General features: G+C 46.2%; 1 protein-coding gene across 1 annotated transcript; it reads left to right on the top strand.

The window, feature by feature from the left end:
* The first annotated feature begins 394 nt into the window (after positions 1-394).
* LOC120796651 (synapse differentiation-inducing gene protein 1) lies at positions 395-13343 on the top strand. The gene is made up of 3 exons (XM_040139687.1): positions 395-946; positions 5231-5368; positions 12305-13343. The coding sequence occupies exons 1-3, from the start codon at positions 395-397 to the stop codon at positions 12461-12463; spliced, it is 849 nt and encodes a 282-aa protein (XP_039995621.1). The 3' UTR covers positions 12464-13343.
* The last annotated feature ends 5103 nt before the right edge of the window (positions 13344-18446 follow it).

Raw genomic sequence — 18446 nt, forward strand, 5'->3', positions numbered from 1 at the left:
CTGACTCCTCCACCAACTCGACCTGCCGATGGACCAGAGCTTCGGTATCGTTGATTTGACGAAACTCTGCGTTCATGTATCTTTACATCCACCTCTGACTCTGCACCGATAACAACAATGATCACAATAATCATAAGCTTTATTTGTAAAGCACTTTTCAGGACAGTTACAAAGTACTTTACATGGGAAAATGATTAAACGATTCAGCAAGTTAAATCGGGCCACTAAGAGTTCAGAGAATGAAATATGAATTTTTCTGTTTCCGTTTACAGGAGAGTTCAGCGTGCAATGCCTGACCCCTGACCCCTGACCCCTGAGCCCTGAGCCCTGATCGCTGACCCTTCTGACAGACACCTCTGAGGAGGAGGAGGAGGAGGAGCAACCAGGAGGAGGGATGGAGGGAGGAGGAGAGGAGGAGACCCGAGGAGAGGAGCCTGAAACCTTCACCAAACTGTGCAGAGCCTCACCAAGAGGAGGAGGTGGGGGGGGCAGCTGCAGACAAAATGGCCTCATCGACACCCACAGGTTGGGGGTGGAGCCCCGGGAGGCGCTGCTGTCAGTGTACTCGGCTCCTCAGTACCAGGGTCACGTGGTGGTGAACGCACCCCCTCAGCAGGAGCACAGCGGGGGTCCTTCTCAGCTCCTAAACCCCAGCGCTCTCCTCCCCCACCAGACAGTGTCGGACCCCCGCCTCAGGCCGGCCCCCGGACTCCTCCTGTGCCCAGAGAGCATCCTGCGGGCGTGGGGGGAAGCCGGGGGAGGCGACTGCTGCGAGACCACCTTCATCGAGGGGCTTGGTCCTGACACCTCCTCCTCTGCTGCCGCGTCCGCCAAGGAGGCGCGGCTGTTTGCTGATGGGAAGTTTCTGGACTTTTCTGGAGAGGACATAAAGATTCACACGCTGTCGTACGACATCGACGATGAGGACGAGTTCCAGGAGCTCGAGGTGAAAAGTTGGTTCACTCTCTTTATGCTGGATTTGTTCCTATTGTTCCATTAAGTGAAGTGTGTCGTCACCTTATGTAGAACGTGAGTCACGGAGGCTGGAGAACGCGTTATTTTGTCTACACACGAGCAGCGCTGCTTTTAGGTGGGAAAGTGGCAAAACCAGAAAATTACACAATTTCACAGTTTGGCATTAAGCACAGTTCCACCCCAGGTGAGAATCTGACTGAGCGCATACCTGTTCTCAGGTCAGTTTTATGTGCCGGGAGTCTGGTGATCCTCTCAGAAAGATGCCTGAGATCCTGAAACCTGTTCCTGACCAGGTACCGCCTCCTCCCAGTAACACACAGGAGGCAAAGCGCTCCTTCTTTGACAGGCTGCAGTCGGCCATGTTCGCCTGGAGAACCGCTCCACGTTAAATCTGGGATTTTTTTCACCAGGTTTGGTTTAGAACAATATCCCGCAGATGGTGACGCTGAGGAGTTTATTCTCAGTTTCGCCTCGAAAGTCAGACTTTCTCACCTGTGCAGTAGAAGATAATCCACAGCTGCTCTTCTTTAAGAGAAATACTAACTGGTGACAACAACAGGACTCAGCAAACAGCCAATCGAATGGCAGCGAGGCAGCAGGTCGTCAGCCCCACCTGGCTGCTGTCATTACCAAAGACTCTGGACATGTGTTGTTGCTTTCTCTTCACATGGGGGGGGGGCTGTCCAACACATTGAGACCCGTCCAGCCGGGGATTTGCTATGATAGATTGATAGATAGATCAAGTCTGCTGAGCTGTAGTTAGATCTAAAAATCAACCAGGCTGACGTCGGTTTATTGAAGATGCTGTAAATCAGTATCAGTGTCTGTGTCTGTGTCTGTGTCAACTGATAAATAAGGAAATTTTAGGACAGAAATACCAAACGAGGTTTGAGGTCATTTATAAAGTGTCACCCCTGCACTGAGCACTGACAAGAAAAAAAAAACTAGAAGCAGAACCAAGGAATCCATATCAAGACTGTAGAGTCATTTCACTTCTTTTCTGATCTTCACATTTGGCTTGTTTTGCCTTTGGTTGTTGTAGTGATACTGAGATTTCAAATTGTAGTTTGTTTTTATTTTTGTTGTTTTTTTTGTGGACCCTGGAAGACTAGTGACCATTGTGTTGAAGCTGATGAGGATCCAAGTAAAGAATAAATCCATGTATAAATCAGGAGCTGCCTCAAGAATCCAGCATCGTTCGGGTTATACTAAGTTTTATAAAATACAGCAATGAATGGAATCTGATGTCTGCATGAAAATGAACGTGTTAAAAAAAACGACAAAAGGTCAGAAGTTCTACCAAGCTGCCAAAACATGGTTTGTAATTAAGTGGCAAAAACATGTAAAGACGCTGCTTTGAGCTTTAATATCTCTCCGAAGTTCAGAGCTGACTCTAGGCCCCTTTCCACCGCAAGAACGTTCCCCCCAAGAACAGGAGCCTTTTGAAGAACTCCCCTTCCTTGCGTTTCCACCGGAGGAACCAGGGTCTAAAGAGAGATAGTTTTACCCCCCAAAAAAGCCCCTGCTCAGGGGGTAGTACTTTCTGACTTTCTCAGGAGTGTTATGCTCCCAGCATTTGAAAAACCTACAACTGCTAACACGTTGACAATAATCCCGAAGGAGCAGCCCTAGAGGTCTTGCGACCTGGACCGGCGACAAAGTCCGGCCTTGAAATGGCTTCTGACTCGTCAGCTCACTGATTTGTTTAATCTTCCCGGAGGTTTGGCCCCGACCTGGAAACACAAACTCACGGTGTGCTGGAGGAAGTTTCCCGGAACATTTGGTGGGAAAGCACCTTTTGTGTTAGTGGAGACAAGTTGGAGGTTTTTCTCATTCACTTCAACACAGTCAGAGTCAGAGCTCAGCAACACCTGGTGGACGTTAGAGGAACTGCAGGGTTTAGTCACATAGACGGAGGTGTAGAACACACAAACAGGTCGGCATCAAAGTTATGGCAGGTCTCCATCTCTTCCCATGCCGACGTCTACTGACGCAGAGACGCAGTAGAAGCTAAAACTGCATCCGGTTCTCATGATGATACGTGAGGTCAAAGGTCAAACTGTTCAGCTCTGTCAGTAAAAACATGGATTTATAGTCTGAGCAGCAGCTGCATCAGTTAATCCATTTAATTTGATCAGTTACGATCCGTCCATCCCCCGCCCTCCCTCCCTCTCTCTCCCTCCTTCCCTTCCTCCCTCCCTATCTCTCCCTCCTTCCTTCCCTCCCTCCCTCTCTCCCTCCTTCCTTCCTCCCTCCCTCTCTCTCCCTCCTTCCTTCCTCCCTCCCTATCTCTCCCTCCTTCCTTCCTCCCTCCCTATCTCTCCCTCCTTCCTTCCCTCCCTCCCTCCCTCCCTCCTTCCTTCCCTTCCTCCCCCCGCCCCTCTCCCTCCCTCCCTATCTCTCCCTCCTTCCTTCCCTTCCTCCCTCCTTATCTCTTCCTCCCTCCTTCCCTCCCTTCCTCCCTCCCTCCTTCCCCCACTTCCTTCCCTCCCTTCCTCCCTCCCCATCTCTCTCCCTCCTTCCTTCCTTCCCTTCCTCCCTCCTTCTCTCTCCTTCCTTTCCTCCCTCCCTCCCTCCCTCCTTATCTCTTCCTCCTTCCTTCCCTCCCTCCCTCGCCCTCCCTCTTCCTCCCTCCCTATCTCTCCCTCCTTCTTTCCTCCCTCTCTCTCTCCCTCTCCTTCCTTCCCTTCCTTCCTTCCTCCCTCTCCTTCCTTCTCCTTCCTTCCTTCCTCCTCCCTCCCTCCCTCCCTCCTCCCTACTTCCTTCCCTCCCTCCTCCCTCCTTCCCCTACTTCCTTCCTCCTCCCTCCCTCCCCTCCCTCCCTCCCTATCTCTCCCTCCTTCCTTCCTTCCCCTTCTTCCCTCCTTATCTCTTCCTCCCTCCTTCCCCCACTTCCTTCCTTCCCTCTCCTTCCCTCTCCTTCCTTCCTTTCCTCCCTCCCTCCTCCTCCTCCCTCCCTCTCCTTCCCTCCTTACCCCCCACCCCCACCCTCCCCGCTTCCCTCCTTCCGGTTGAGCCAGAGTCTTCCCAGCAGAACGCGATTAGCGAGCTGCAGCTCTCTGAGCGACACATTTGGCTTCCTAACAGCCAATCGCTTTAGAGACGATTAGCTGGAAATGCTGTGATTTAGTCTCTGTAAAGTCCAGTTTAATCTACTCTGCCCCGCTAATACCAGAGAGAGGGAGAGAGAGAGAGAGGGATTACTGAAGGAGTGTGCAAAACTGATTGACTTGCAGACTGGAAGCAGTGTACATATTCTATCACAGAACAGGTGAAGTGTAGAGGAATTATTATCATTGTGTAGTCCTACCCCTCTTTTCAAAATAAGATTGGCGTGTAAATGACTGACTCTGTGTTGAGGCTGTCGTTTCTCCCCTGAACAACCACCAGCTTTCTCTCTCGATCTGATCGATGAACCGCAAAGTGACAGAAACCCATCGATGTGCACGTGTCACACAGAGGCGCTCGGAGGCCAAAAACCAGCAGATTAACAACCAGTTTGAATGTTTCTACACCAGCGATGTAGCTGATTGTAGCTGAGGACGTAACGGTGCGTTTAGTTTCTAAGGCCCTTCGGCGTCGCCTTTTCCGATCTATCAGAGAGAACTGGACGATAAAAACAGTGTCTAACTTTGAGTACAGACCAGTCGGCTTCAGTCCATCAACCAAATGAAAACGTGTCACACACAACTCTTCTCCAGTGCACTGTGCTTTCAAAGGCTTTTTACAAAATATCGTACACAACCTGCTTCATTCAAGGCATTTTTAAGAATGTTCTCTGTATTCACATGATGGAAATCCATAAAGTTGCGATACAAAGCTCGTTAGGGGCATTTCGAGCGACTACAGGCGTTCCTCGGGTAAATGTCCACGGAGAGGAGCAGAGGAGTGTAGGCAGCTCAGTGAGCAGTGACATCAGAATCATCTAACTGTTTTCATGTGTCTGGATCTCATCATCATTAAGAAATGAAAAAGGCATTTAAGTAAACAGACTGATGAGTCACAGGAAATACGAGGCTGAGAGAAAGACCTGCAGACACTGCTCAGGGCTGGAAACACAAACAAACTCCTGCCTCTCAGAAACAGGACCAAACATTGACCCTGGGTGGTGATTTACAGGCGACAACGTCTAATTATTTCTGTCCATCTGAGCTTTAACAGTTAAAATCTGTTTGTCACAAGTACAGTTGCTGCGTGACTGCATGGAAACAGTCGGTGGACTCACCTGTCTATGTGTGTGTGTGTGTATTATCAGAGCGATTACTCCAGCGAATCAGAGAGTGAGGACACCTTCCTGTTGATGCCTCCCAGAGATCACCTGGGCCTCAGTGTCTTCTCCATGCTCTGCTGCTTCTGGCCGCTCGGCATCGCAGCTTTCTACCTGTCGCACGAGGTGAGGACACGCACGCACGCCGACACACCTGAGCTGAGACCGGGACAGAGAGCTCCACTGAATTCTGATGTATCTACTAATAAATGGAGGAGCCTCTGTCTGTCTGTTCGTCGATTTTCTCGTCGACCGCTCGTCTGACCGACTTCAAACTTCACGTGTGTATCGCTTAGGATCCAAGGAAGTGCAGCGTCGACTGTGAAGGTTTTTGGACGAGCGGTTCTGCAGAACCATTAAAAAAAAGAAACATTAACCGACAGTCGGTTAGAGCCGGGGCGAGTCAGCGATCAGACAACGGCGCGTCCAAAGATGGCTGCTGTTTTGTCAACACAGTAGGATTCTGCCGCTCAATAATTAAAATAATAATACGACTAATAATAGTAAAAATAACAGCAACAGTAGCAGTAAAACTACAGGTAGTATCGGTATTATTACCAGTAATAGGATTACTAGATTAGTATCAATAGTTTTTACTAGATCAGTCCTTAGATTAGTAGATTAGTAGTTCTCGTACCAGCAGCAGTGGTAAAGGTCTGTTTGAGTGGGTTACAAAACCAGTACCGCTACCAGCAGTAGCAGTAATAATAATAATAACGATAGTAAACTTTATTTTTACTGCCCTTTTCAAAACAAAGTTAGAGCTTCACATGGTTGAACCGGGGTTAAAACACTTCAGGACTGAGGCAAATAAAATAATACAGAAATAACAACTCAACAATAAACACAATAATAATAATTATGATAATAATATGACAGATAAGACAAAACAGTAGCACTGATCCAACACTAAGATGTAGTCTTTGTAAAGACCAGCAGAACCGTGAAGCACAGTGCTGTGGATCACCTCACGTATGCTGTGTGTGTGTGTGTGTGTGTGTGTGTGTGTGTGTGTGTGTGTGTGTGTGTGTGTGTGTGTGTGTGTGTGCGTGTGTGTGCTTGTGCTTCTGTCTTTGTGAGGACCAGTTTGAGCCATAGCCATCACAGAGTGAGGACATTTTGTCCAGTCCTCAGAGGCCTGTTTGAGGGTCCAAACCTGGTTTTAGGGTTCGGGTTAGAACCGGGTTTAGGATTAGAGTTAGGGTAGGTCTCTGGGAATAATACAAGTCTCTGTAATGTCCCCCAAAAGTGACCAAGGTCAACGTGTGTTTGTGTGTGTGTGTGTGTGTGTCTTCAGACTGCAGATGAGCTGCTCTGCTGCTGCAGTGTCTTCTTCTTCTCTTTCTGTGTTTGGATCATTACTACCGAGCCGCTCCTACACACACTGACACAACACACCTTATGTAACTGATCCGCAGTCAGCCGGAGGAGGAAGAAGAAGATACTCTGCTGGTATTTCAGAGCGTCTCGCTCAGTTAGTGACCACATCGGTGAGGGGAAAAAAACACCGGATATTAAGTTTCTAATGTTGGTCGTTTTGAAATGATAAACTGATTGATTGATTGGTCAATTAACAGAAAATGCATCAGTGACAGTTCGGATAAGAGTTCATTCTTGTGTAAAAACATGTCAAACATTCACAGCGCTGTGATGTCATATCTCTGTAAACTGAGGGTTTTTTGAGCTTTTTAATATTTCAACGGCAAATCAATACATAAAACAATGACACAACAGTCAACTCATAAATTATCAATCAGGATAATAGTTGTGTGTCGCCTGACAATTAAAAAATCGACCTGAAAAGCCACTAAATAGTTTGAAGAAACAAAATGTTGCTCATCAGCTGTGTTATTCGTTTCAGGCCAGAGCAGCGGTGAGATACTTTAGATTTCAGCTCATGTCACTCCTTATTGTTGCAGCTGACATAACGATAGTTTAGATGAGCGTGTTCGTTGCGTGGATGGCGCGAGATCTGGAGTATTTTTTAAAATGTTTAAATTTCAAACGGAGTTCTGTATTGTGCGTGAAGACTGGGTGAGCAGGAACAATCGGGCTGAGATGTTTTTAGCAAACGCTCCTCTTGTTGTTGTGTGGCGGCAGCTGATCTGCTGCATGTGTCCTGGATGCGGTTTCCATGGCAACTGCACACCTACAGCTCCACGAGAAACAGGGCTGGTTGCCACTGGCAACGCTTCCCACACTGAAATCCATGTCTGAACAACAGAAAGCTCTACAGCAGGAGGCGCAGGGGGAGGAGGAGGAGGAGGAGGAGGAGGGAGAGTTTAATAAAACCAGAGAGGACGTGAGTCATGTTAAAGGAATAGTTCACCACAAACAGGAAGAGATGACCCCCCCCCCTTTCTATAGGGAGGTCAGAGGTGAAAAGTCCCAGCAGGTGTTCAAACTGAAAACATCCGAAAATTCTGAGGGTTCAGCTAATCTGACGACTCCAGACAGTAAACAGACTCTACTGGTGATGAGGACTCATCAAAATATGAGACGACTAATCGAAAATGAAGAAAATCAGGCAGAGAAAACAGAAGAAAAGAGCTCCTGAGTTCATCCAAGTCATGAAAAGAATCTCTGAAACTAATGATGATATTTCAGCGTCGCACCAGTTTAGGAAGAAAGATTTGCACATCCAGTACTTTTCATTCAGGCGTGAGGTGCTTGAAATGTCTTAAAACCGTGACACGGACTAGTTCAAGAAATATGTCGAATGAAAAACCAGTGTGCAGAAATGTCCTGTTGTACCAGATACACCAGCAATAAGCTCCAGCTCCCACATTGCTCCACAGAACTTGAAGGGAAATAAAAAATGACACAAATGAAACAATAAGAAATAAACATCCCCAAAACATTCCAACTAAAACTGAACTAAATAAAGGTAGAAACGTCCTCATTGACTGCAAGAAAAAACTGATGACGTGCTCAGATTTCAACAGCAGCGACGTTTGATTTGGAGTCTAGAGTCTGAGTGGTGGTGTTTCAGTTTGCGTTGTGGGGTTTGTGCTGTAAAAACGTGGCAGAGGTTCCCTGAAGTGACTGATGCTGAGCAGCAGCTGCACTAATCGCAGGAGCAGCAGGGAAAACACTGTCAACATGCTGAAGCTGCTAAATAGGCTGCATGTCCGACCAGTCGCGCTGAAGTATTCGATAACAAATCTATAATCGAACCGCATCACGTCTGTCAGCTCGGAGAGTTTACTGAGGGGCGGTGAGAGCGGCAGATGTTTGGCTGGTGGTTTAGCAGCTCTGTTCAGACTTACAGGTAAATCACTGATCTCAGATCTGCCAGGTGACCAAACAGCTGAAGTCACTGCACACAGATCAGGGTCCTAAACTATCCTGACACTAAACCCCACCAGTGGTAAAATATCCTGAAACTAAACTGCACCAGTGGTAAAATATCCTGAAACTAAACCCCACCAGTGGTAAAATATCCTGAAACTAAACTGCACCAGTAATTAAATATCCCGACAGTAAACCTTTTCTAGAAAATGGTCCTGACAGTAAAAATGTCTTGACAGTAAACTGTGCAGTGGCAGACTGAAACAATCTGTTTTTGTTAAGCCAGTGTGGATAATCTGATTTAGATGCTTTTAGAGCTCAGCCCAGCACACACACACACACACACACACACACACACACACACACACACACACACACACACACACACACACACACACTCACTCTGAGCTCTTTACGTAACTCTCTGGCTCCAAACACTCTCCTCAGACCTACAAGGACGTTGCTCTTTATTCAGCAGAAAGTGTGGGAGCCTTCATTGTTTTCATCTGGACCAATCACAGGAGGTCCTGTCCCCGCTGGCTCTGGTTGGCTGACGTCAAGGGTGTGACGTCTCTCTGGTCAGAACGTGTAATTAAAGAGAAGCCGGCGGTTTCCTGCCAACGAGCTCGTTAATCACGTCTACAGAGTTAATTGAGCTCGTTAAGAGACTCGCACTCGCCTGACGGAGCTCTGTGAGACTGATGGATACACCTGAGTTCCTTTATTTACTGACGGCACATCATCTCACCTCATGACCTGGCAGCACAATTAACAGGCTCTTCTCAGACTGCAGTGGCTGGGACTTCGAGTTTTAAGCAGTGTCACTGAACACAACACCAGCTAATCACAGAAGAGGACAACAACACATGAAGCTGCACGTGTTGTTGTTTTGAGACTTTACATTGAATCTGTCCTTTAAAAGTATTTCATGTTTCTGATCAGTTCCACAGAGCAGCAGAGAGACAGCAAGTCCCCCACTCAGATCAGAAACAGATATTTACTGTACAGCGGGTCCTGGAAGCGCCCGGGGTCTGAAACTAAACAGGATGTTTTGCTTCCTGATCAGATCAGCTTTACTAAAAACTGATTAAAGGGCAGAGAGACTGATGCGTCCGCTCCGATGTTCTTCCTCTGCTGTTTAATCTTGTTTCTTCTTCCTCTGTGTTTCTGCCTGTTAACCTCTGTGTCGACCGAGCTGCTCATTACCTCGCTGCTCTCTCTCCGTAACGCACAGAAACGAACAGTGTTCCAGGATTTCTTTGTAAAGCAGATTAACTGCCGCCACATGTGGATCCTCCCTCTGAACTCCCACTTTTCATTTCAGAGTCGTCGGTGGAGTTCAGATATTTCACCCTGTGGACAATCGCCCCGTTCTTAATACGTGGATAACCGAGTAATCCAGATTATAATGTTGACGTTTTGACATGAGTCAGGATTTTTTGGCTGGACCACAACAGCGGTAAATGCAAATGTCTGTCGCTGACTGACTGTCTGGCAGCTGAGTGTTGCAGTCTCCCCATTGGTCGTTGCTCTTTGAAAGTGAATTGACAGACGGTCTCTATGCGTCATCAGGGGTCGCTTTCCGTCAGAGTTGCCAATTTAGCGCCTTTGTCGCTAGATTTACCGACTTTTCAGACCCTCTAGCGACTTTTCTTCACAAAACCACCGAGCGACAAATCCAGCGACTTTCTGGACAAACCTCAGCTACTTTCTGTAGAAGAGAGTCGCCGGTGTTGCCCCGTGAGCACGAGGTTGATCTTTCCCTCCGCGGACACACACATTTATCCGTCGCATTCAACTGACCACACGGCAGCTGACACAGACGTGAACGAGCTTCTCACTTTCTCTCCGACTGATCATTTTACAGGTAAATAGAGCTGAAATCACAGAACAGCTGTCAGCACATCTGAAGAACAGGGGCCTGTTCTGGAAAGGAGGTTTAACAAACTCAGACTTTAAACCTGAACTCTGACTCGACTAATCCTGAGATGGAAACTCAGAGTCTTCAAAGAGTCCGTTACAGATCAGCTGATCTGAGTCAGTTCAGTCGACTAGGTTCACTCTTCGTTAAACTTGTGGTTGATGTTAATGCTTCAGTTCAGTGCAGGGGACTGATGGAGACAACCTGACAGTTGTCTTCATGTCCACAGTCTCTATGTTAGAAAGACGGAGAGTGAATAGATTTCATTCTGAGCAGAGAACGAAGCCACGATGTGGAACATCTGGATCTCTGTCTGATGACTGACTGTTCATAAAGAGGTAATGTTGGTAAAGACAGGTCCCGGGGAACAAACTAATGTCCAACCAGGATTCAAACTTCTGCACATTAACGCGCTCTGATGTGGTCTCTGATGGGGACTGTATGGATGAGGACCCGAAGCTCAGTTTCAGAAGCCGCCTCAGGCTCGGCAGGAGGAGGCAGAAAGAAACTCAGTGTCAGACGAAGAAAAGCTGCCAGGGAGCAGGTGAGATTCACAGAGTTAAGGTCTTCTCAGTTTCTGGGGCTGAAAACTCAAGAGTTTTCACTAAACCTGCTTTCTGGAACAGGACCCGGGGTCTGGTTTCATTGTGTCTCAGTTTGTGTCCACAGACAGACAGGGGGAGACATGTCTTTATCAGCAACACCCAGGGATGTGTCAAGTAGAGACAGAAAATTAAAGGGCAACCATTTGATTCATTGTTCAATTCATTTTTCATACAGAAATAAAAAACTTCTCAAACGTCAGGATTTTTTTCCTTTTTCCTATATTTATTTTATAATTTTATCAAACTGTGTGACAGACACAGCGCTGCGCAGTCTGGAGCTCCACGGGGAACTGTCCCGTCCCCTTTTCTCTTATCCCTGTACACCTCGGACTTCAGGTACGACACAGAAACCTGCCACCTACAGAAGTTCCCGAATGAGTCTGCAGCTGTCGGATGCATCGGGGGGGGGGCGTGTCAGCGTACCAGAGGGTGGTGGACAGTTTTGTGGACTGCTGTGAGCTGAACCAGCTGCAGCTCAACATCAGCAAAACAAAGGAGCTGGTGGCGGACTTCAGGAGATCCACGACTCCTGCTACTCCTCTTTCCATTAGGGGAGAGATGGTGGAGATGGTACAGGAGTACAAATACCCGGGTGTCCGCTTGGACAGAAAACTGGACCGGACCTCTACAGGAAGGGCCAGAGTCAGCTCCCTCTGCGTGTAGTCACAGAGAAGAGGATGTTGTCAAAACTCCTGTCCATCGTGGACAACGTCTCCCACCCTCCGCCCAGTGCTCCGGTTCGCCAGAGGAGCAGGTTCAGCCGGAGACTCAGAAGGACTGGGTGCTCCACTGAACGTCCCACGAGGTCCTTCCTTCCCGTGACCATCCAGTTGTACGCTTCCTCCTCTTTCAACGCCTCCATCACTACTCTGCTGTTAGTTTACTGTCACCGACCCACATCACACTCTCCATTCAGTTACCTTTTCACATTATGGTTCGTTTACTATCGAATTCGTGTTACTCTTGATCCTACCTTGACTTTTGCACATTTGCATTTGTACGTGTTTCTATTCCCTTGCTGTGTATTTATTATTATTCTGACTATTTTACAGTAGTTTTTAACTGCTTCGCTTCCTCTTTACTGAGTGTTGAGCTGTTGTATCGAAGCTGTTTCCCAGGGCCGACACCTGGAATAATGTGTCTACTCTCCCGAGTCGGAACAACAAGAGGCGTTTCTTTCTTATTTGACAATGAAATTGTTCCTCCTCCCACCTTTTCCTCCCCTCTCCTCCCCCCTCCTCTCAGACCAATAAGGCGGTGTCTAAAGGAGACTTCCACCTGGCCAGCTCCAGCTCCAGGCGAGCTCTCTTCCTGGCCGTGCTGTCAATCACCATCGGGACGGGTATCTATGTGGGCGTGGCCGTGGCGCTCATCGCCTACCTCTCCAAGAACAACCACTGGTAGGGAGGGAAACTACCCATCAGCCCCGCGTCTCCCTCATGTCCACCTGGAGTCCGGCCCTCAGGTGAGCATTTCTTCGGCAGGTCGAGCCACGTCTGTGGATGACTCGACTGTTTGACAGGTGACTCTGGAGTTTTGAAGGACTCCAACCTGAAACCTTTAAACCAATCAGATTCCAGGATCTCTGTGAGGAACTGTGGAAGTTTTGAAAGAGGTGAGACAGCGGGAACAAAAGAAGCTCCAGCAATTTGTTTTTCTGACTCTGAGGAATTCAGTTAGTTTTAAAGAACATTTCCAGTGTGGTTTTTTTCCCGTTGTTATTTCCCACAATTCTTTTGTTAAATAAGTGACGTAAATTAGACAAGATCAAATTAAAAATGAATGATTTTAAATTGTATCATTTATAAATCTCTAACTTCAGTTATTTTAGTTTGTAACAGACAAATGTCAGCCTATAATCGCTCGTACTACCAGCCGTGACAGCGGGGCTGGTGTTGTTTTCACCTTGGGGCTCTGTGCATGTCTCGTCATGGCAGAATCCGGTCCTGGAGACGCCTCCTGTGGTGGGGACTGCCGCTGAGTCAGACACCATCTGTCTGACTGTGGACAGATGTTGTCACCACCATAGCATCACAACTGGGAAAGATACAGTCAGACACTTTACAGGTGTGAGATCAAAATGAAGGTCGAGTTCGAAGCTGTGGTCCGACCCACGAGTCCTCATGGGCCTGAACGTCAACATGTTGACAAGCGTCTGCTGTGATTCCCATCACGGGATGGTCTCTAGTTGTTGCATTACTGACTTTAATTAGTACGTAATTCGATGATTAGTTTCCTGATTTAGAGCTGCAGCAGTCGGTTGATGAAGTGATCAGTTGATCGAAAGAAAATTAATCTTCAACTACTTTGATAACGGATTCATTGTTTGAGTCATTTTTTCAAACACTTGCTGGTTCGTACTTTATCAAACTCGCTTCATCATCTACAGCAAGAGAATGTGGGAAATGGTAAAAGAAAAAAATCACACTAGAAGTGAATTTCAACACAAAAGGCTTGATCACGAAGAGGAAACTGTTCTCAGATGGACTGGATCACCGAGACTGGATCTGTGACACTGGACTGGCTGGTTCCACTTTGTGTATCAGGACACAAAGACTGGATCCATATTTTTTTGACAAACTGTCGAGATGTTTCTGTCTCGTCTGCTGAACTCTGTTGTTTTCTTTCTCTCTGTGGATCCTTTTCTCTGCTTGTTTCTGTCCGGGTTTTTACCATAAAAACTGTCAGCTGACCTGATAATCTGCGTCACAGTCAGACCAGCCTCAGAAAAACACCTGCCAAACATTTGTCCTGTTGGATTTAAAAGCAACAAACCATTAATAAAAATAACTGTTTACTTTTCTTTCCTGCAGGCTCCGAACCATCGTTCATTCCTTCCAGACACACACTGGTTTCAGTTCATTTCTATCCAAAACGATCATTTTTGAGAAAGAACTTCATCGCCTTCTGTCCCCTTTAAATCCCTTTGGTTTTTATTTTCTACTGTCTGAATCCATCGCGGCAGTAAAACCCAACAGAAGAATAATTGCAGCTCCAGATCTGATCACAATCATCATCATCAGACCCCGATCACATATCTGTTTAATACACCCAGTGCAATATTTCTCTACCCCGCCCGCCCGGGACCACGGGGTGATGGATACAAACGCTAACACCGCTCCCCAGGGTGTCAGGTGATCAGCTGATGTTTGACGGAGGCTTAATGTTTACAGGGCGGAGCACGGACAGGAAGCTGGCTTAAAGGCTCCAGTCTCGCTCGCCGACCGCGGTCACGTTCCCCTAAATTAGCTTGATGCTAAGCTAACCGAAGCACAAGCTACGTGTCCTCCGGACCAGCCAATCAGGTTCTCTCTGCCTCCAGACCGACCAATAGATGGCGTCTCCATTCTCCAGACACGAGGTGCATGTTTCTAGTTGCTAAACAGTGGAACTGAGTCCATCCTTTCTTGCTAAAGGACCCGCTGAGGTTTTATAACGGTGCAATAAAATAAGGGAACAGGCAGAAAACTGGTGCAAAATGTGGGAGGAAGTGGCAAAACCAGAAAATTACACAATTTCACAGTTTGGGATTAAGCACAGTTACACCCCAGGTGAGAATCTGACTGAGCGCATACCTGTTCTCAGGTCAGTTTTATGTGCTGGGAGTCTGGTGATCCTCTCAGAAAGATGCTGAAAAGAGATCTCATGAAAGAGATCCTGAAACCTGTTCCTGACCAGGTACCGCCTCCTCCCAGTAACACACAGGAGGCAAGGCGCTCCTTCTTTGACAGGCTGCAGTCGGCCATGTTCGCCTGGAGAACCGCTCCACGTTAAACCTGGGATTTTTTTCACCAGGTTTGGTTTAGAACAATATCCCGCAGATGGTGACGCTGAGGAGTTTATTCTCAGTTTCGCCTCGAAAGTCAGACTTTCTCACCTGTGCAGTAGAAGATAATCCACAGCTGCTCTTCTTTAAGAGAAATACTAACTGGTGACAACAACAGGACTCAGCAAACAGCCAATCGAATGGCAGCGAGGCAGCAGGTCGTCAGCCCCACCTGGCTGCTGTCATTACCAAAGACTCTGGACATGTGTTGTTGCTTTCTCTTCACATGGGGGGGGGGCTGTCCAACACATTGAGACCCGTCCAGCCATCGATTTTCTATGTCATGAATGAATCCAGAATTATACTTATTTCTCAGTTACTCTGAACCACTAAAACCACGTGTTGTTTGACCCAAATGACCCCTCAAGGTTCAGGGAAGGTGGGGGTCTGGTTTAAGCATGACACGGGATGTGTTTACTTTATTTACCTGTATTGTGACACCACCCTCCCTGAACCTCAGCCACACACCGGAGTCGGGCTCGATATTTATGCTACAAACACATTTTGGACGTTGCCAAAAACAGTTGTGAGTGTTGCTGGATGTGATTGGCCGGTCTGAGACCGAGAGCCTCTGATCCTGGACCTTCTTGGATGTTTCGGAGGACAGTCGCTGTCTGACTGAAAATGTCAAAATGAATGCGTTTGATAAACCCGTTCTGAGAAACGAGAGTTCGGTCTTGATCTCATTCTTGGCAGCTTAACTTATAAACTCTGGGCTAAAGGGCTGCAAGCGCCATCGGTCAGACCTGTCTGCAGACACACCTGGGCTGTGATGTCAGCCACACCTGCACACCTACTGAATGTGCCGACTAGGGCTGCAACTGACAGCTATTCTTGATTAGTTTCCCCGTTAATCCATCAGTTGTTTTCGGTATAAAAGGTCCAAAAAGGTTCTCCAGAGCCCAGTTCTGACGTCTTCAAATGTCTCATTTGGTCCAGAACCCAAAGAGATTCAGTTACTGTGACATAAAACAGGCGACGACAGAAAATCGGAGACGCTGGCGGAACCGGACAAACACCGTCTCAGCTCCAGTGTTAACGTCTGTGTCGCAGGGAAATTTCACCGAACCACAGTTTGATACGTGATGTTTAACGGTGGAGCTTTCCTTCTACTGTCACTCAGACTTAAAGGACTGAGAGACATTTCTGTTTGCTGCAGATGGATATCAGTTTCATCAGTGTCCAGCTCAGAGCACGTGTTTAGCCTAGCTTAGCACAAAGACTGGAACCAGGGGGAAACTGTGTTGGTGCCTAGCACCAAAACAAATCCACACACACACACTTCTTGCCCAGCTGCAAAACAAACAGAGCTACTCTGTGATTGGTTGTTTTTCTTGGTTTTTTTTTTAAACAACCTCTGAATTTCAAGTGCTTGCTAATAAAAATTAAATGTTGTATTTCCACTGAAACGTCTGTGTTTGTGTCTTAATGATCAGATCAGGATCCTTTAATGTTCAATGTGTTTTATGTGTCATTTAAACACAGTTATGACTGTACACAGATCACAGGGGTGAGAGGTGATTTTTATTTTATTATTTTCATTTATCTGCACATGGAAACTACAGAAGGGTTAAGGCGTCTCGAAGGAGTCTCGTGGTCACAGATAATAATAATGACTGTATCTACCTTTCAAAACAAAGTTCGTTTTTACTGTAAAGCGCTAACCCTAAGAATAAAAGCAATAAACGTTCAAAACATAGAATATAAAACGAGTTAAAATAATTTAATTACAACAAATACCTAAAATGAAAATTAAAACATAAGATGATATCTTATTTTGATCTCATCAAATACCCAGGAAGAATAAATAAATGATAAATGATCAAAAATATGCGAGTAATAATAAATTAAAGTGGAATAATAAAATGATCACTTAGATTATTAATAATGTGCGGAATTATTGAAAATAATATGTTTGCAATAACAAAAAGCATAGTTGGACTACAAAAATATTCATAAAAAAACCCTGCAGCACCGATCAATAGGATGTTTGTCTGATTATCATGAGAAGATCATCACAGTTAATCAAAAATATCCACATACGATTAAAAGAGTAGCTCGGAAAAGTAAACTGTAGGCGCGGTTGATGAGGAATATGCAGAATTCATACATTTACCAGTTGTTTGGGTCCAAAACCCTGATACAGCTAAAAAATGACATAAAGCATAAGTCCCGATAATTGAACGACCAGAAAACCGTTGCCCCTTTTTCTAAATAAATAGCTGAAGAGATTTACTGATAATCAGAGCAGTTGCTGAAAAAGCCGACACGTCTGCAGGCTCAGAGAACACGAGGAACACAGGAAGCTCCTCAATCACGACTGAGCGAAAACATTTAGCAGAGCCTCTGCTGTGAAAACCAAAAGGCAGGAACAGGAATAGGAGGAACGTCTCCGGCTGAGCTCTGTTTTCACAGCAGCAGCTGACGTCAACATCTCAAACTGTAACGAGCTCGAAGGGGAAACGTGGTCACCAGAGTCCAAATAACTAGACAGAGACGACGAACGCAGCGAAGCAACGCACATGAAGAAACCTGATCCTTGTGTGTGAACAGACACTGAATCCCTCTCTCCATCATTCCTTCACCTCCTTCAACCTCTCCGCTTTCCTCCTTCTGGCTCTCCTCCTCCAGCGGGGCATTCTGGGTACCGTAGTCCTGTGTGGAGGCCCTTCAGGAGCAGCTCTGTAGAATCACAGGTTTTGTTGATGAAGATCTGTTAATAAAAAGTGTCTGAATATTAAATCTGTCTCCAGCGGAGCAGCAGGATGTTCGTTCCCCGTCGGACGGACGACCTCTGACCTTTCAGGGCATCGACAGATGACGAGACCGAATGCTGCAAACCCCCCGTCACCATGGTGACAAGGGAGGCAACACAGCATCCCGCAACACAAAAACAACAGAGCAGAGGAGCAGAACGCGCTGTGGGTCCTGCGGTGATAACAATGACCGACGTAAAGGTTAAGGCAACACTGCAGGACACTGCAATTCCTCAAAGACGCATTTTATTAATCAGAGCATTTTTTCCTAAATCTCCTTTATTTTTTATCATTTGTTGTTTCGCATTATCAGTCCATGCAGATGTTTTTAATAGTGCACACGTTTATTATCCTGTGAATATTTTTTAATCAATCGCATGTATTTCTTATGATCTGTTTGTATGAATAATCAATGTGTATGCTTAGACTTATCTAAACACAGTTGATTAATAATTCAGGTGTGTTTTTCATTAATTGTGCATTAATACCACTGCATTGATTATTATTTGATTATTTGTGTGTATTTTGCATATTCTGTGTGTACAGTTTATTAATCCGTGCATATTTTTTTGTCCATTTATGCTGTTTGTTATCGCACACACGTTATTTCTAATCTAAGTATACATTTTTTTTATTCGGTTGGTTTTTTTTTCATTCACGCATTTGCACAGTTTATTAATGCAGCTGTATGTTTTTATATTTTTGTGCTTATTTCTCATCAAGTATATCAGGTACTATTCCGAGTATACGGGTCATTGAGACGTATGTATTTTTGATTGTTATTGTTTTTTACTAATCCAAGTCT

Source organism: Xiphias gladius, chromosome 11 (assembly GCF_016859285.1).
Source record: "Xiphias gladius isolate SHS-SW01 ecotype Sanya breed wild chromosome 11, ASM1685928v1, whole genome shotgun sequence".
In the NCBI taxonomy this organism is placed as follows: domain Eukaryota; kingdom Metazoa; phylum Chordata; class Actinopteri; order Istiophoriformes; family Xiphiidae; genus Xiphias; species Xiphias gladius.